This window comes from Protopterus annectens, chromosome 1.part0 (assembly GCF_019279795.1).
Source record: "Protopterus annectens isolate FY-2018-M chromosome 1.part0, PAN1.0, whole genome shotgun sequence".
NCBI classification, from domain to species: domain Eukaryota; kingdom Metazoa; phylum Chordata; order Ceratodontiformes; family Protopteridae; genus Protopterus; species Protopterus annectens.
In genome coordinates, this window is record NC_056725.1 from 1,925,104,659 (window position 1) to 1,925,125,041 (window position 20,383).

General features: G+C 44.3%; 1 protein-coding gene across 1 annotated transcript in view; it reads left to right on the forward strand.

Annotated features, from left to right (window-relative positions):
• Nucleotides 1-20,383, forward strand: part of RAD1 (RAD1 checkpoint DNA exonuclease) — a 368,414-nt gene that overhangs the window by 213,913 nt on the left and 134,118 nt on the right. Inside the window, exon 4 of the mRNA XM_044070186.1 lies at nt 3,188-3,286. Coding sequence (XP_043926121.1) covers nt 3,188-3,286 — 99 coding nt within the window. The remainder of the gene's footprint in view (nt 1-3,187; nt 3,287-20,383) is intronic.

Genomic DNA, 20,383 nt, shown 5'->3' on the forward strand with positions numbered 1-20,383 from the left:
TGTGTATATGAGGGTCTTTCATGTCATTCAAGAAAGCAAATGCCAGTGTGTGAGACAGATTCCACATTAGGATACCCACCACCATAAAACATGTTCCATTTGCCAGGCCTTTGTGCCTAACACTTTGTGTAGTCGACTGTCCTCGCTAGCTATTTACCTAGAAAACCAACGTCTAAAACGCTTAGTGAAAGATGCAGTGGAGGGTATGTCTGGGTTTTTCTTGCAAGTTAATTGTGATGAGAAAGGCAAAACATCTTAGGTCTGGCTCTTTGGCTGCATCTCCTACATTGGATGTCTCTCTTCAGACCGATGAAGGCCCGGAGATAATTCCGGGAAAATCCAGCGTGATTGCAAAAAGTTAAGCCAGGCCATTTTAATGCCTCATGAGTGGTTCCTCAATTTGGAGGTTGCAGAAAGTATTTTCCATCGACAGGGACTTCCATGCTGCAATCTCTTTGCATCTCCCCTCTACAACAAGTGCAGCAGGTTTTTAGCCCTGCCCCCCCCTCCCCCAATGGGAGAGTCACCAAGGGACACTGTGCTTCACAATTGACCCCCCCGGTCTCCTTTATGCCTACCCCTTGTTACCGCTAATCCCCAAATTTCTTCAGAAAACATCTCGCTTGAAGAGCACAGTTATCCTCAGTGCCCCTTACTGGCCTAGTCAGATTTGGTTTCCCTTTCTTTGGCCTCATCTATTTCATCCTCCATGTATTCTCTATCCAACTCCAGACCTACTGTCTCACCCGACCCACCCAGACATTCCAGGCCTAAAACTGTCCGCATGGTTTCTCCACTTCCATTGATTGCTAGAGAGTACAGGCTGGCCTCCCCTGTTAGTCACATTCTCTTATCATTCCACAAAACTTTCACTAGGAAACCTTACAGAAGTAAATGGAAAAGAGTTGTCATTTGGATGCAGCAAAAGGATCTAGATCCTTTTCAGCACCTGCTCCTTATGTTGATTTTTAGCTACAATTTTCAGTGAAGGTGCTAGTTCTTCTACTGTAAAAGTGCAACTAGTTGCAATTCCCAATTTTCATATAGGAGTACATAACTCATCTTTAGCATCCTGCAAATATTGTAAAGTCTTTCTAAGGGGAACTTTTCTATTTAGACTCCCAGTAAAAGATCCCGCTCCTCCCTGGAATTTGAACATTGTTTTACAGTCTTTAACACAATCCCCATTTGAACCATCAGCTAAGTGTGAACTAAAATTCTTGACCTGGAAAACTATAATTTTAGTGGCCATTACTTCTGCTAAAAGAGTATTAGAATTACAGGCCCTGTCATCCAAAACTCCTTATTTGATTTTTTGTAAGGATAGGGTATTCTTATGAACCAATCCTTTTCTGTCGAAGGTGGTATCAGAATCTAGTACTAATCAAACTATCAACCTTCCAGCCTTCTTTCCAAATTTCCCAAATAAAGGAGTAGGCTTGCCACCCCTCCGTTTTTTTCTGGACTGTCAGGAAATCAAACTGATTCTCCGGTAGTCCGGAAAACACTGTACAAACTCTGGTATTCTGTTTCAAAAAGGAAACAGATTATCGGAGTTTGTAAATCGGCTGATTTACTATGCTTTTTTTACAGAAAAGCATAGTAAATCAACCAAGCGGCGGAGCGAAAAGAGGCGTTCCCGTTGAGTGATGCTGTCGTGACATCACAAAATAGGAGGTATGTTGGCGGGAGAGGGGGTTGGGGTGGGCGGGGTTACTGGTGACGCAAGAGGCGCGGCTTTGCTCCGGTTTTAGCCATGAAGGAAGGTGGCAACCCTGTAAAGGAGAGTATATGGTAATCTTTTGGAAGTTCACAATTAGAGTTTTGTCTGCACAGAACCAACAATTTGAGGAAAGCAGAACAATTATTTGTTTCTTTTAAGTCAAAATTAGGCAACCCAGTTTCTAGAGTGACTTTAGCCAAATGTGGCAACATCTTCTGCACTTTTGTCCAGATCTTCATTGGATGATATTTGTAGAGCTGTAACTTGGGCTAACCCTCATACCTTTATTGCTCATTACAAATAGGATCTTGTCTCTAGGGGAAGAGCAGCCTTTGGCTCAGTGGTGCTCAGAAATATCCTTTAGAGTTCTCCTAGGATATAGGTAGTTGAGGAGTCTGTCCCAACAGTTGAAGAATAAATGAAAGTGACAACATCAGTTAAAAAGTTATATACTTACCATGAAGTTCCGTCTGTGTTGTCCATTTTCATTCTTCCTAAACTTCCCTCCCTCTAATTCCCTCCATGTTTGACTTTTAGAAGGATCAAAAGATGCTGCATGAACTACTGTTCCTTTGTTTAACAGATTCTGTTTTATCATTTCTTAATGCTTACAGGTTTAAGGGCAGCAAACAAGATCTGAGGTATGTAGGTGACTAGGGCATTTATGGGTAAGGGTGGAGCTTGAGAGTTTCATTATTCATCGAGCTGTAAAAAGCTCCCAAGTTGGATCTGAACTCAACAGTTGAGTAAGAATGAAAACGGGCAACACAAATAGAATGTTATGGTGAGTACATAATGTTTAGCTTTTTTGACAAGTATAGAGCAGGGTCCCTTCTGGGCTTTGTCTAGTTAAGCTGTGAGAAGCTCACCCCTCTCCACAGTCTTCTTCAGCTAGCTGCCAGACAGGGAAAGCATTATATTAATATGCATCCTTAGACCTTGGGGAGGGCTAGTACTATCTGGAGCTAGACATTGCCCCTTAGGAGAGGCTAGAAACTTGCAGAGTTAACTTCATTCCTTTCTAGTCTGTCTGTCTTTGGAATTTCATACTCTGTTGGTTGAAGGAATCCTTTGAACTGACCAGATATGAGAGAGCTCTTATTATGCATTTTATTTTTTACTTTAAACCATCAATGAGCCATAGTTGTTGCTGTTTCATATGCATACTGAATCTTACCACAACATATTTATTGTACATTTTTTATCTTTCATTTTACACTGCTTGGAAAAGAAACAATTAAACTGAAATTTGAATTGTAATTGTACCTTGACCTCTACTGAAACATGGACATGTACAGCGGAAGGACTTTTGTGCTTTAAGCAGTCCACTGAATGTATTGTATTAAAACTTGTTTGCTTCCTTTAATATTGCAGCTTATATTTTTTGTTTTTTTTTTATTTTAAAATCTGTTTGAATCATTTAACTCTGTAACTTATGTTTTGTGTATGTATTTTTTACTTCAGGTTATCTACATTTGGAAATGCAGGGAGTGCCCACTGTGACTATCCCAAAGATTCTGACATGATGGAGGCCTTTCACTGTACTCAGACACAGATTAATAAGTATGTCTTATACTGACCTACAGAACTTAAGGTTATGATTGCATCAAAATATCAATGAAATAAGTGTGGAGCTGCTGGGAATTTTTTTGCCAGTTGCTTAACTTTTTCATATCCTTGTAACATAATGCATGTGCAGTATGCCTTGACTGCATAGCTGTTGTATAGCAGGAGTAGTCCATTGTCTCCTTTCTTTTTAGTTAGATTTGCATGCTTTTAGTAATATTTTTTGCATGTAATTTAACAAAAAGAATGTGAGTTTGAGGGGAACGGAGTTGCTTCTCAATCACAAATAAAACCATTTTAATTTCTTCTAAATAACATTTATTTTGTTATTGTTTGTTTACCAGGGTAGTTCGCTGATCAAAAAGTGACTATTTGCAGGTACAGCCTGGGAGAATAAAGACTTTCAGTAATGAACAAAAGTACAGCTTTTTACAAAGATATTAAAAAGTGCAAGCATACATTTCATATGTAAACACTGGTGTAAACAGTGAGTATAGGATTTGTAAACAGTGGATGTGAGAGTGTTCAATCTCGCCTTTGTTCTTACACATGGGTTCGGAGCCGATCCTCGGCTCCGTGTCGGCCGCTTGCAAGCTCTGCATCGAGAAGAAGCTCGAGATCACCTAATACCCACAATCCCCCTCTGCCTTTACCTCAGATCTAGTTTGCCGCTGCAGCTGCATCACTGGGTCGAGCTCGAGCACCTGAGATAAGATTTAGAATTTTATTCTTGTATTTTTTCTTGGTACTTTAGTATTATAAAGCTATTTAGTGATAATTTGTGTGTGTGTGGTAAGGTTAAGGGAATCTCGGTACCGTTAAGTTGTAAAACTTAAGAGTTCTCTTCGGGGCCTACCACCCCTTATTGGATTTGACAACCGGATTGACTTTCACTACTGGATTTGACAATTTTACCGGACTTGACTATTTTACAGGATTTTACTTTTTTCTCCCTTATAGTGACATGTCTGAAAAGGCCAAATCGGGGTTCAAGCGTTGCCAATGTGGGCAAAAGATGTCAGTAACTGACAATCATAGTTCCTGCGTCTACTGTCTTGGCCCTCTCCATCTGCAAGAAGACTGCTCTATTTGTCATTCTTTCAGTGGGAGGGTCATGACAGATAGGCGCAGGAAACTAATGGATAGGGGTTTGTTAAAACCTTCCTTTCAGGAGGCTCTGGATGCTTCTGACCAGGCATCCAAGTCCTCGAAGGAATCGAAGACGTCGGAGCCCAAGTCATCGGCTCCGAGCTCTTCGACTAAAGTTAGATCACCGGTTCCACAGACTTCGGGGCCGAGTGTTCAACTGTTGTCAGTTTCCGAGCCTCGAGTCTTGGAACCGGCGATGGAGCTCCCTCCCCCGACACTGTTGAGGTCGGCTCCGTCTTCGGTTCCTTCGACCCGTTCTTCTAAGCTCTCCGACATCGATGTGGACCGTGTGGTGCAGAAATTATTGGAACATTCGTCCCTATCCAAACTTATCTCGGTTTCCACCCAATTGGTGTCGAAACTTGAAGGCCTTCCATTATCTCCATCCCTTCCTCCTCCGAGACCTGTCCAGTCTTTGGAGCCGGAAGAGGTTGATCTACTGATTGTGGAGCCCTCGGTGCCAGAACCGTCCTTTTCTCGGTCGGCTCCTTTCACCTCGACTCCGTCGGATCCGGTACCGGAGTCTCGGAGCCGACGATCCATCCTTGGTTCCGGGGCCGAGAGTCAAACCGACGTTTCGGTTCCGACTCTTCCTCTCGGGGCCTTGGCGCGGATCGATTCGGCTCCGTCCTCTGGGTCGATGCCTTCGGTGCCTGTCTCGGGGATTCTTCCCATTTCTTCGGAACCGGGAGATTCCTCGACTCGGGACCCGGGGGCCTTCGATCTCATGAGGAAGGTGTTGTCTACCCAGACAACCACATCTGTAGAAGCAGCCTCTCCTCCCCATAAAGGACCGTTATCTTCCTCTGCACCAATGGCCACATCCAAGCGTCTAGCACCGGTGTCTCAGCCACCCCTGGAGGGTGCCCCCTCTTCCTCGGAGGCTTCTTGGATGCTCCCCGAAGAGGTCCCTAGGAAAAGATTGTGTAAGAGGAGACACTTAGATTCTCCACAAGAATCTTTGACATCCGATACTGACTTGGATGAGTCAGAAGGGTCCCCAAAGTCACCTTCAGAAGATGTCTCCTTTTCTGACATCTTGGAGATCCTGAAGCAGAGAGGTGATTGGCAGTCCCTCCCCCCTTCTGAGGATGAGTCAGTCTTGCTGAAGGCATTTGGTGCTCGCCCTTCCTCCTCCTGGGTCACTCCGCCTTGATGAGTTAATGGAGTTGATTGCTCGAAGGCGTGGGGCACCTGACACGGTGGAACTGGTCCCTAGGAAGCCTAATAAGTACATCACTGCACCCCAAGACAAGGCTTACCTCACAAAGGGAGTTCCAGTGGACGCCATGGTGGTGGCAGCGCCACGAAAAGGAGATGTCGGAATCTTCCTCATCTGTCCATCCGCCTAACAAAGATTCTAGGACTATGGACAGATACGGAAGCGCATTTTTAGTTCAGCGGCTTTTTCTATGCGATCCCTGAACTATTTGACCCATTTTACACGTTTACAGAGGGATCTAGTCAAAGAGCTGGGAGATACCCTCCAGGGTACTACAGATGCTGCGGTCTCAGAGAAAGTTACAGCACATCTAAATACCCTTACATCCATTGTTAACTCATCCATGAGGCTGATATCATACGCAGCCGAAGGATCGAGTAGGGCAGCAGCTTCAGCGATTGCTCTTCGCAGGCAATCCTGGATGCGCTTATGTTCATTTGTGGAAGCCTTCAAGTCTTCCTTTACTAACGCCCCATTTGATGGTGTCACACTTTTTGGCCCCAAAGTAAAGGAGACCCTTACCCGGTGTGAACAGGAGGGAAAGACTCTGTCTGCTGTACCCCAAAGGGCAACGTGGTGGGAAAATGTGGTTTTGAAAACCCCAAGGATCTTTCCCAGGCACACAGGGTGATGCCCCCTCTAGAGGCAGAGGAGGGGGCAGAGGTGGAAGACGCCGCCCTGGCGCCAGAGAGGGGTCCGCAAAACCAAGGTGACAGGGATATCCCCCCTGGAAAACCTTTCCAGCACTCCTGAGAGGAGGCCCGACTGTCCTGCTCTGGAGGCAGTCGGGGGTCGCTTAGCTTTATACCCTCAGGCCTGGCAAAACATTACTACAGACAACTGGTAAAAAGCGTTGTTACCAGAGGTTACAAAATACCATTCCTATCCACCCCATTCCAAAGAAAACTCCCAGATGTACGCCCCATCTGCGAGACCCAGCAGCTATAGAAATTTCAAAGCTGCTAGAAAAAAGAGTCATCCAACCAGTCCCAGCGGACCAAATAGGATTCGGAACTTACTCAAGGTTCTTTTTAGTTCCAAAGAAGACAGGGGACTGGAGGCCGATTCTGGACCTAAGCAACCTCAACACCTTTGTCAAGAAGGAAAAGTTCCGAATGGTCACGCTTCAATCGATCCTGCCATTCCTACAGAAGGACGACTGGATGTGCTCAATAGATCTGAAGGACGCATACTACCACATCAAAATGGCCAGGGCGTCCAGGGATCATTTGCGCTTCCGGCTGGGAGCCAGTCACTACCAGTTTCGAGCCCTGCCCTTTGGTCTGACCTCAGCCCCCAGGGTTTTCACCAAATGCATGGCAGTGGTAGTGTCTCATCTGAGACGCCTAGGATTCCAGGTGTTTCCGTATCTGGACGACTGGCTCCTGTCTGCCACCACCCGACATCAACTGATACAGGCCAGGGATTACACCCTACAACTTTGTATTCACCTCGGAATTTCCGTAAATTTCGAAAAATCTTTACTACAGCCATCACAGCATATCTTATTCATAGGAGCGGAATTAGATACGCATCATTTAATTCTAAGGCTTCCTCCAGAAAGGATAGTCGCATTTCAAAACAACATTTCTCTCCTTCTGTCGTCCAAAAAATCCCCGGCAAAGCTGGTTCTAAAGGTCTTGGGTCTCATGGCAGCTTCTCTCATTGCGATACCATTGGGAAGACTGCACATGAGAGTTCTACAATGGCTGCTGTTTGCACAATGGTCTTTCCAACAGCTACCTCTGACACACGAAATTCTGATTACAAACACATGCAAATCACACCTAACTTGGTGGCTTCAGACTTGCAACCTTTCCAGCGGAAGACCATTTGTGCTACCCACACCGTCAGCGACGATAACCACGGACGCTTCCCTGATAGGGTGGGGGGGCATCTTTCAGGGACAGACAGTCCAAGGCGAATGGACCAATCTGGAGTACAATCTGCACATCAATGTTCTGGAGTTGAGGGCAGTGTTTTAGCGTTGCAACACTTTGCTCCCCTTCTTCCTCTAGGGACTATTGCAGTTCAGACAGACAACATGTCTGTAGTCTGGTACATAAACAAGCAAGGGGAACCAGGTCTTATCAACTATGCAGAGAGGCCATGAGAATTTGGCAATGGGCGAGTCCACGGGTCACTTTCGATCGCAACGCACATCCCGGGGTCATCCAGCGTCATAGCCGACAGGCTGAGCAGAGCAATACTGTTGCCTCACGAGTGGTCCCTCAAACAGTCAATTGCGAACACGATATTTCGCAAGTGGGGCCAGCCTTCCTGCGATCTGTTTGCGTCTCCAATGAGCGCCAAATGCAGGAGCTACTTTGCCCTATTACCCCTCCAGGGAAGTCCCCAGGGACGCTGGTGCACGATTGGCCCCGGGTCTCCTGTATGCTTTTCCTCCCTTTCCCCTGATTGCAAAGTTTCTGCAGAAAGCCAACAACCTTCAGAGGCGATAATCCTCATTGCCCGTTCTGGCCTCGTCAAATTTGGTTCCCCTTTCTATTGCATCACCGCATTGGGGACCTTGGATGCTGGACCCAGAGCCAGATCTACTGACTCACTCGTCAGGGTTCCTCACCCATCTCTCGAATCACTCCATCTAGCAGCTTGGCTGCTCCGCTTCCTTCTAGCCAGGTCTGATTCCCTTACACCGCAGTTCAGAATATATTGGTGGCTTCTCATAAAGCTTCCACTACAAAAACCTACACCAGTAAATGGAAGCGTTTCGTCTTCTGGGCTAATTCACATCATTTGGACCCTGTTATAGCTCCGTTGAACAAGATCTTGGAGTTTTTGACAGAATTGTTCCATGAAGGAGCTTCTCCTGCCACGAGTGCAATTGGCTGCCATTTCTAACTTTCATGTGGAAGAATGTGGTGCGCCTGTTATGGCTCACAGACTTTGTAAGGCTTTTTTAAAAGGATCCTTTCATATCAGACCACCAGTTAGAACTCCTACATCACCTTGGAATCTGAACCTCTTACTTTCTAATTTGATGTTGCCCCCTTTTGAGCCAGCCTCAGTTTGCCCATTGAAGTTTTTATCGTGGAAGACTCTATTCCTGGTGGCCATTACATCCGCTAGGCGAGTGTCTGAGCTTCAGGCTCTTTCTGTTAAACACCCTTATTTAATTTTCCACTCTGACAGAGTATCCCTTCGCACTAATCCATCCTTTCTCCCCAAAGTTTGCTCTACTAATAATATTAATCAGTCCATTGAATTACCCACCTTTTTCAAAAATCACTCTAATAAGTTAGAGTATATGTTGCACAAATTGGATGTCCATAGACAACTCAGGTTTTATTTGGATAGAACAAAAGATCACAGGAAATCTGATCAACTGTTTGTAGCCTTTGCTGACAGCTGGGAGGGTGTAGCAGTTACTAAACGAACTCTTTCCAAATGGCTAACTGATTGTATCACACACGTTTATGAGGCTTCTAATCAAACCTTATCGGTCAAACCTAAAGGACATTCTACGAGATCAGTGTCTACATCCTTAGCTCACACAGCTCGCTTACCATTAGACACGATTTGTGCGGCTGCTACTTGGGCTAAACCGCATACATTTATCTCTCATTACAAAGTGGACAGGGTTTCTAGGGATAGGGCAACCTTTGGTTCCACTGTGCTCAAGAACGTTCTCCCGTGAGTTCCTCAGGATCATGGAGCTAGGGACGCTACCCATGTGTAAGAACAAAGGCGAGATTGAACACTCTCACATATAGAAGTTATGTCCTTACCATAACATTCCATGTGGAGTGTTCATCTCGCCTTTGTTCTTACATTCCCACCCTTAGGAAGAACGTTCAATTTGGTGCCTGGTCTGGAGTATTCTCCTTCTGCAGTTGCAATAGTTGTATTGTATGATACACTTGTGTATATATATATCTATGTATATATGTATATAGATGATCCTATGATTATGTAAATTTTGGTATGAGTGTGCTCTCTATGGCTGGTTTGCTTGCAAACTAGATCTGAGGTAAAGGCAGAGGGGGATTGTGGGTATTAGGTGATCTCGAGCTTCTTCTCGATGCAGAGCTTGCAAGCGGCCGACACGGAGCCGAGGATCGGCTCCGAACCCATGTGTAAGAACAAAGGCGAGATGAACACTCCACATGGAACGTTATGGTAAGGACATAACTTCTATTTATAGGATTTCTAACAAAGAAAATAAAGAAAGCCTACATAGTTACATTATGCCTGAATGCATGTCTCAAGAAGAGGTTTCAACAGACTGGAGGAAAAGGAGATGAGTATGCAGTCTGTTGAGCATCTTTTTCAGCCCCAAGCACCTAAATTCCGCACACATTACCCAGCGAAGTCTTGGCCCTTGTATCCTAAGCAAGACAGCAAATAAGTCTTACAAAGGGTAAAAAAGAAAATACGGTACTTGTGTATTATCGCAACCAGATTCCAGACTACATAAGTACCCAACTGTATTTCTTATAATGATAATATTTGAAAACAGTCCATAGTTTGTGGCCTTTCCCCAGGCAATTACAGTGAAAAGCAGTTATTGCAAAAACAGTTTCATCCCTCAGGAGTGTAAACAGATAAGTGCAGTGGCAAATCACATTACCTTTACATACACTCCGGATCAGAAAGCACGTAAATGTTATGCCAGTTCAGCAGTCGTTTTTCCCTCCACTGTGTCATTTACAACAGCTGCAGTTATGTGTAAATTTACCTTTCAAAATCTCCAGGAAATGTACATGAGAAACTGTAACACTCTGAAGACATAGCCATGCAGGTAGGAAAAAACTTCACTGAAACGATATTAAGGATTGTAAACAAATGTGCTTTAGTCGCAAATGAAGCACATATATTTCAAAGCCCCCCCCCCACTCCCCCATCTCAAAAGCAATAACTGGGGGGGGGGTTCACTCTTATGACTGCACTTCAATGATTTCTAAATATTGAAGTAGTTAACTTACAAAGTGAACAGAACACCATGTTTTTGGTCGGGAAGATGCTGATTCATATACACTTCAAACTTGTGTCAGGCATTCCACAGTTTAGTTTAGTGAAAAAAAGTATTAAATAATTTGTCACATTTATTTCTGACGTAGTTTTAAATATTTTACCGAGCTATATATCGCCACAAGAAGGGCTTGGATACGAGCCGCTTTTGCAGTTCTGAATCTGGTTGCGATAATACACAAGTACCGAAAATTCAAAAGAGAATGGCAGGCAAGACCAAATGAGAAGCCTCTGGGTCCTCGTAGCATTAACTGCCAGAGATATCAGCCAGGATGCCTTTTCCCTTATCCCCACCTGCCTCAGTCCACCCACCCACATCACTTTTTTGCTCCTCTTCTCTCATAGAGAGTTGGGGGTGCTTAATCTTTTTTTGGTCAAAAACTGAGAGAGCTTCACTCAAGACCAGAGGATCCTGAACATTACTCAGCAAGGTTGCAAGTTACAGTTTCTAAATGGGCAAACCTGTGCAGGCATTCTTCCATTTCCAGAGGAAAAGTTAGAAATTCTTCTTGTAGTCGTAAAGAAAATGCAGTAGTCAGGAGCTATGGAGAGTTTCCCCTCTAGGAAGGAAGTACAGGGTTTTAACTCAAGATTCTTTCTGGTCCCAAGAACTAGGAAGCACATGCAAACCTAGCTCCTGAAGCTGTCACAGTTAAAAGTTTCTCATTGCCCCAGAACTCAAAATGTTAAATTCTCTGAAGCTTGTTGCCTTTATAACTACCCCAAGGATGTCATGGTTGCCCTCGAACTAAAATATGTCTACCTTCCTATCCCTATAGCAGAGAGCACAGACAGTACCTCAAGTCTGCAGCAAGGGAGGATGTTTCCAGTTCACATGCATGCTCTTTGGCTTGAATCCTATGCCCAGAGTGTTTACCTAGTGTTTGTCTCCCATAATTGCTATTACAGAAAGCTATTACATGATAGAACAAAATCCATAAAAGGGAAGTCACCCTGATCATTATTAGTAAAAAAATACGAGCACTTATAAAATCAACTAAGGCCAATTTTGAGAGAAAGATTGCCATGGATTCAAAGGACAATCATAAGGCCTTTTTCAGCTATGTTAGGAACCTGGGTGGAAACTCCCAGATATGCTCAGAATTAGTCCAAAATGATACAAAAATCACTGAACCCACAGACATTGCCAACATACTGGCAGACAGGTTCAGTGCAAACTTCACCCTCTCCCCTAAAGGAGAGATAACTATCCCAGCAGTGTAGCCTCCCAGACATCTCAAATGCGCAGGTGAAAGCTGCTCTCTCTAAAGCTAAAAACACAGCATCAATGGGACGGATGGTGTCCCCGGCTGTATGCTACATGAGCTAAATGAGGAATTAAACCCGCACATAAGGCAGCTGTTTAATCTCAGCCTTACCACAGGATACGTGCCCAAGGGTGGCGTATGGCAGCTGTGGTCCCACTCCACAAAGGCGGTGCCTCTGCGGACCCTGGTAATTACCGCCCCAAAAGCTTAACAAGTCTAGTCTGCAAAGCTATGGAGAGGATCATAATGGAGCTCATAAACAAAGATATAGGGGACTTGCAGACATTGGACCCGACCCAGTTTGGCTTCGTCAAGGGAAGAACATGCCTTTTGAACTTGGTGACTTCTTGAAACAGTCACCAAGGCCATTGATGAGGAAAGGCAGTCCATACAGCCTACCTTGACCTTGCAAGGCTTTCGACACAATACCCCACTCTGGTATTGTAGAAAAACTTACCAGCTTAAATGTAAACCCATATGTCACAAGATGGGTTGCAAACTGGCTTAAGGACAGAACCCACAGGGTTAGAGTTGCTGGCGCTATGTCAGACTCCAAGCCTGTCACAAGTGGTGTCCCACAGGGCTCAGTCCTTGGCCCCCTATTGTTCGGCATCTACTTCTCAGAAGTACAGGCCAACATGGGAGGACTTTGGCTGACAAAGTTTGCAAGCGACTGCAAACTGGGCGCCATAGTGGAAAGTGCATCGGACACGGATATCCTTCAGAAGGGACTCACGGAAACAGATAGCTGGTGCCAGAGCCATGGCCTGAAGTTAAACGCCAAAAAATGTATAGTCATACCCTTCGGGAAAAACAAGGTAACCCCAAGCTACCATATAGGTGGCAATCCACTAAGCACAGAAGAGGTTATCAGGGACCTGGGGACCCAGGTTGACAGTGGCCTTTCTTTCGACACTCACGTTGCTAAAGTGGTGAGAAAGACCTTCTACATTGCCCACCTGGTCATGAAGGGATTCACATCCAGATCTAGTGAGGTCATTGTTCCCCTGTACTCTTCACTTATCAGACCAATGATCGAGTACAATGCCCCATTCGGGATTTATCTCGCCCGACATCTGCAGCAATTGGAGAGACCCCAAAAGTTTCTCACCAAAAGGATAAAGGGACTCCAAAATCTGTCATATGCTGCCAGATTGAAGAAACTCCAGCTCTATTCAGTCACATACCGTCTGCTCAGAGGTGACATGTGCCTGACATACAAGGCCATGTCCAACCCAGAATTAATGGACATGCTCCACCTCAAAAAATCCAAATCCACCAAAACCACTAGAGCAAGTGACTTAAACCTTAGCATGGATATAAATAGGACGTGCTGGAGGGATAGATTTATCACTCAGAGACTCCCTATGCTGTGGGAGTCCCAGTCCATGTGAGGCAGAGCACCTCGCTGGCTCTGTTCAAGAGAAATCTTGACCTGTGGATGGGAGATCGTAGGTTTACCCCGGGAATCATCTCTGTGTCACTGCTGGACAGAGGCACAACAAACTAATGCGTACAGTATTTTTTCATATAAGGGGTGGCGTAAGCCAGAAAAATTCGGGCTAGGCTTATAAATGCCTTGGGGCAGATAGCCTAGTATAAACCTATGAACCTATGAACCTATAGGAAAAGGCATCCAGATGTACTCTTATTTAATCTACTGTTTAATCCTAGTAGAGTCTAGGGAGAGAATAGGCAAGGTTTTGGAATTCACCCTGAATTGCTCCAGGGATTGGGATCTCGCCATCAGCAAAAACAAATCAAACCTAAACTGTTTAGGAGCTTAATTATTCTGAGGGTAGGCCTAGACATTATCCATCACAAAGCCTTTTTCTCAGAGGACAAAGCCTATCAACTGTATCATTTCAAAATATTTTGCTGAAGGAAGCAATATCATGTAGGGCATTCTTCAGGATGTTAGATTACATAGCATTTTGCATTCTAGTGCTGCCCTTGGTTCATGTACTCAGGGGAAGATTCAGTGGCAGCTAAGAAACAAGTGGTGTCAAAACAACCAATCCTTTGAGATCAGCATCCCTATTCTGTATTGCATTAGAAAGGAGTTTACCTTTTAGAACACCCCTACCCATTATGACCCTCATCACTGGATCTAACTTGCAGGGGGCAGAGCACTCTCCAAATTCAGGGACAAAAAAATGAGGGAAATATTTTTTAAAATTGAAATGATACCCATCTTTCTGGAATTAAAGTCTTTCGGTCATGTATTCAAGGAAGTGGTCCTTCAGATTACAGCAGACATAAACTCTTTTAACTTCTGTGTAGACTTTCAAGCCTGGTAGATATCCCAAGGGGTAGGCATAATCATGACAGCAGCCTACATCCCTCACAACAAAATGTGTTAGGATAGGCTAAGCAGATTTCTAGTAGACCATCACAAATGGATATTGAACAGGACTGTCTTTCTGGACCTGACCAGTGTATGAGTGCACCAGAAGTAGATCTCCTTGTCTGGCCTCAAAACAAGCAACAGGGGTGGTTCTTTTGTAAAACTGAAGTGCTAGAATCTTGGCAGAGAGATCCATTTTCTCTGAATTGGACAAGTCTGCTTCTTTACACTTATCCTCACTCACCCTTGATCCTCAGGGCTTTCCTAAAAAGTAAGGAAGAAAGGCCAGAAGTCATTGTAGTAGCCCCCTTTTATTCATGGCAACATTGGATTTGATGTTTTTTTTCCATCCATCTCAGACTGTGGGTTATCAGATTGAGGACAGTACCTTTAGAATCTTACGTTTTGGAGCTTCACTTCTTCTACAGATAACTCTCTACTCTAACAAAATCTCCCCAGATCTCATTTGCTATCGTCACCAACAGATCGTGGTCCTGAGCTCATGAGAAGTGACTTTTTCACTTATATTTCTTAACTTTTTGTCAGCCTGTTGAACCTCCCACATTTTTTGTTCATTTGTAGATTAGTATTTAGATAAATCTTAGGTTAAGGTCTTTATGGTTGTAGTATCCCTTTAGTCTCACTGGCAGTTTCTGTTACACCATTTCTGTTCTATTGTGTTCCCAAAACAAAAAAAATTTCTCTCTGTTTTTTTTTTTTTTTTTTTTTTGTCAGTTTTGTTATTGTTGCTGTGGTGTATATTGCTTGTGATGACTCTTGCTGCATTGCTTTTTCTTCTCTACGCGTTTTTGTAATAGACAAGGCAGTTATGGTGTTTAAAAACTGTGACAAGTGTAGGCACACATTGCCTCATAAGGCACTCCTGATAACTGTGTATATAGTTTGGATGTGGCACACCTTAATGCTGAGTGTCAGGATAGTGCCACATTTGGTACCAGATCCCTGGCTAATAGGAAGGCCAGACTTGTTTTAAGGGAGTTGCTCTTGCCCTTAGCCACTTCAGTTTTTACTTCTTTGGCTAAGAAATAGGACAAGAAATCTGAGAAGGTCAGAGAAAAAGAGTAAGGATAAAGCAAAGTAATTTTATTGTACAAAGCCCAAGGACAAGAAGGACTACAAAAGTTACATCTATTTCACTAAGGGCCAGCCAGATCCAAAGATTCACAGATTTTCATCTGTTCTGACTACCTTGGCAGCAGTCGCTTATGATTTTGGTTCCGGATTCAGAGTCCTCTCTCTCTTCTACCCTCAGTATCCCTAGACCCTTGCTTTATATGGACCCTTCTGCTTCCTCTGCTAGGGTTCATCGCATTTCTTTCCCATTACTCCTGCCAAGTTTTCTCCAGAATCATCACCTTCTCCCACTCTGATCCAAGCCTGTCTCTTCTGAATCCAAAGCACTGATCTCTCTGCTAAGAAAGTCTGGAAGCCAGCTTCAGTATTTTTTCCAGGTCTGCCAGGTCAGTTGGAAGGAACTGCAAGGCCTTTGATTTGAAGCAGCTGCTGCATTCCTTCCTACAATCCCAGGTGAGCCTAGGATTTATTCCCACCTCCTCGTTCTTGAGTCCCAAGTCTGTGACGCCTTCAGCCCTGAGTGTCATCTTTCTTGTTCTGGCCATATCAGTGCCAAAGTTCTGTGGTCTAACTGTCCAGCTGCCCTCTCCTCTGCTAGTGCCAGGGGCACAGCCATTTCAAACACTGGCATCATCCTCGATGTTCTCAGTTTTAGCCACTTTGGAACTGGGTACATCTTGGAGCCTAGTGATAGTGACTGATGACCCTGGGTCAGGTTCAACTTTCAGAGCTTCATAGTCATCCATGCCCCTGGTTGCTTCGACCTTGAATAGCTTGGCTCTGATCTTGATGTTTGAGCTGACTGGCAAGGTACTTTGATCCAAAGGGAGCCAGTTCTGGACATCCAGCCTCTGTGTCTGGTATTGACATCATGGAGAGGATCCTGTCCCACTCCAAGATGGATGCTTCCGCAATTAAGTCAGAGCCATCCTGATCCTTTCTTCCTCCTTGCATTCTTGGCTAGTCATCAACTTGCTTCTGGGACAGCCTAGTTTTGTGGGCCTTCAGTCCATCTTGCACATAGGGCCCCTCCCCAACTCTCCTGTATCATCATCTGCTTTTCTCCTCATTGTGACCATATGAAGAGAAAATGTAAGAGGAAACATTTGGACTCTCCTGAGGAGTGTCTCACTGAGGATATTGATCTCTGTGAAGGGGAAAGGGTGCCCTAAGTCCACCCACAAAAATGTGACAACTTGCTTAAAATGTTCAAACTGCATTGGGAGGCACTGAATCCTTTCCTCGGAGGAGTCTGTACTACTTGAGGCTTTAGGTTCAGGCCCATCCACGTCTTGGGTGGGTCCCCCTTTGGATGCCCTCATTGTTCTGATATCCAGGAGGGCTTGGAGAGAACGTGACATGGTGGAGCTTTTTCCCCCGGAAACTTGACGAAGTCCTGGTCTCACACAAAGGTAGGACACATTAGAGCAAAAGTCAGGTGGTGGATGCCATTGTGGTTGCTGCTGTTACCATAGAGGGTGTCTCAGAGAGGAGATCCACAGTCCACCTGCCTAATGGCAAGTCTTGGGCTTGGAAAGTGCACTACACTTCAGCCATGTTCACCCTACATGCGCTAAATTATGTAACCCATTTGACAAGGCTACAGAGGGACCTTATCTTGGAAGTGTGAAAGATGGTGAAGACACAGCAGCCTTTGGACTTTCAGAAGACCATGAAGGCTCATTTGTCAACAATGCAGTATATTTCTAATGTACCCATGAGGCTTTTGTCTAATGCTGTTTATGGTGCATCCCATGTGGCAGGTACCAGTACCATCTTGCCTGCATGCACTTGTAAATTTGCAGACTGCTTCAAGATGTTCTTTGTCAATGCCCCTTTTGATGTATCCTTGGTTTTTGACCCAAAGGTCAACAAAAGTCTGACCAGGAGTTAACAGGGCAAAAAGATGCTTTCTTTTACTGGGGTTCGCTTCTCCACCCCTCAGAAGTCTTTCTCTAGGGACCAAAATGGAGGGAAATGTCTGTAAATCCCAGCAGCTTTTCTAGGATGTCTCTAGTAATGGATGTCCCTCCACCAAGGTAGGTGTTAACTTTAATGGATGCTATCCAAGGGGGAGGGGCAGTGTGTAGCATCACAGCTTCTTTTCTGTTTTCTCCTGGAAACCTTTTCATCTCCCCTGAAGTGTCACCAGTGCTGCTGTCTGGAGGCAGTTAGGGAGCACTTGGGTTTCCACCCAAAAGCTTGAAAGGCCATCACATCAGAAGCTTGTCATACCATTAAAGAGTTCTCTGACATCCTTTCCTAACTTCCCACCTCATCATTGAAGGGAAGTAATGGTGGAAATCCAAAAACTGCTTCTCAACATAATCATTCATTTTTAGTACCAAAGAAAAATTAGGAGTTTAGACGCATTTTAGATCTCAGCTAGTTGAACCATTTTGTCAGACATACTAAGCTCCAGATGGTCATTGAGCAGTCCATTCTACCTCTTCTGAGGAATGACAACTAGATGTGCTCAACAGATCTCAAGTGTGCCTACTTTCACTTAAAGATAGCAAGGTATTCCAGACGTTCCTAGGCTTTTGGCTGGGAGATGGTCATTTCCAATTTCGAGTACTACCCTTTGGTCTCACCACAGCTCTTCAGATGTTCACCAAATATGTCAGTGGTAGCAGCCTAGCTCAAGCTGCAGAGATTCCATGTCTTTCTATACCTAGATAAGTGGCTCGTGATTGCTTCAGTGAGGGCGTCCTTAATCAAAGCCAGAGACTTCTTGCTCCAGTGAAGTCTTTCCTTGGGCATAACAGTAAACTACAAGTTCAGTCTGGAATGGGTTCAGGTGCTAGATTTTATCAGTTGCCATCTAGATATGGTCAACCAAACTGCAAAACTACCACCCAATGGGATGAAATCTCTCTGAATTTATGCTTCTCAGATTCTGCTGTCTCAGAGACCTCCTGCCTCTTCAGTTCTACTTCTCCTCGGACTTATGGCTAATTCTATCTTCCTGGTTCCTATGGCAAGATTTAACATGCATATCCTTCAGTAGACTCTTACAGTACAGTAATCATGTTTCATTCAGCTGATAGATTTTCTCATTTGCCTTATCAACATTCGACAACACCACATTCACTGATAGTTGGAATCATCTGTGGTTGTAGTAGATCAAGCCTTTGTCTTACCCTACCCTTAAGGACAGTAACCACAGATGCTTCCCTTCTAGGGTGATGGATTACCTCAAGGATAAAACAATCCAGGGTGCCTAGTCTTGGTCCAAGAGCCATCTTCACATCAGTATCTTGAAGATGAGTGATCCTCCTATAGGGCTGTTCATGACCTTGTTCCCAAGGGTGTGATTTCCATCCAGGCCAACATCATGTTAGTAGTATGGTATCTAAACAAACAGAGGAACCCAATTCTATTGCTGTGTCAAGAGGCCATGACAGTTTGGCAATGGACAGTGTCCTCTCAACAGTTACTGATTTCAAGGCACAACCCATGGAAAGTCCAGCATTTTGGCAGACAGACTGAGCAGGCACATCCTCCTTACAAATGGTCTCTAAATCCAAACATAGAAGCATGGATTTCCAGCTGCTGGGGCTTTGCATGCTGTAATCTGTTTGCTTCTTTATCCAACAGGAAATGTAGCAGCTTCTTGGTCCCAGGATCTCCCAACCCCAATCTTAATCAGATTTCTTCAGAAGGTAGCCCATTGCAGTGTGACAGTGATCCACATTGCCCCATTCTGGCCAAGACAGGTTTGGCTCTCCCTTCTTTGCCCTCATCTTCTTCACCCACCCTGGTTGTTGAACCATGTGCCAGGTCTGATATCTCACTCTTCGGGCCTACTTCACCTGGATCTTCACTCTATCAAACTAACTGCATGATTCTTCTAATTCCAGTGACTGACAGAGATCCCGAGCTTTCCATAAGGGTTATTCATATTCTTTCCTCTTCCCAGAAACCTTCCACTAGGAAGGCATATGCATGCAATGGAAAAGGTTTTCCCTATGGGCTTCTTCCAAAGGTCTAGATCCCCCTTTCTGCTCCTTTGTATGCTTTTCTTGATTTTTCTGTCTGACCTGTTTCACTCCGGTCCGGCCTCAGTTATTCAACAAGTATGGCTCAGTTAGCCTCCATCTCCAACTTAAACATTGGCATGGATAATAGTCCAGTGACAGCCCTACACTTTCTAAGGTCTTGAGAGGTGTCATTTTGCTCTAACCTCTCATTTGTAGTCCACTTTCTTCCTGGGATATCAACCTTCTTTTGCAAGTTCTCACCAGATTGCCTTTCAAAACTGGTGACATAGTTTATCTAAAGCATTTATCATGGAAATCCATCTTCCTAGTGGCCATTACATCTGCTAGGATCTTGTCTGAGCTACAGGCACTATTTTTCTGTTTACCCCTTATCTGGTTTCCTGCAAGGATAAAGTTACTTTAATAACAAATCATTTTTACCTAAGATAGCCTCTGAGTGAAATCTAAATCAGCCCATATATTTAACCTTTTTCTTTCCAAATGTTGGTAACAAAAGAGAGTAGTTGCTCCATTGTTTGGATGTTCACCACTAAATTAGATTCTGTTTATACAGAACCAAAAATTTCAGAAAAATCTAACCAACGTTTTATCTCATTTTCTAAGTCAAGTTCTTTCAAGCCTGCTTCGAAAGTAACCATGGCCAGATGACTATCCAGTTTGTATCTCTCTTGTATACTCTTTGAAAGGGTCTTGTTTGTCTAATGAGCCTTGGGCACATTCCACCAGAGTAGTTGCTGCTTCATTTGACTTTTTTATTCAGGCCTGCGTTGATGATATTTATACAGCAGCTACCTAATGTCACTCATTTTTCTGTCCCATTCCAAACTGGACATTCACTCCAGGTCAAGGTCCTCCTTTAGCTCCACCATTTTGCTGAATATTCTCTCCTAGGACCACTCTGGGGTTGTTATGATTTGGGACTCTGTTCCACAGGTTGAGATTGATGGAAAAGACCACATCTGATATGAAAGTTATGTATTTAACCATAGCGATTCATCATTGTTGTCTTCTTCTGTC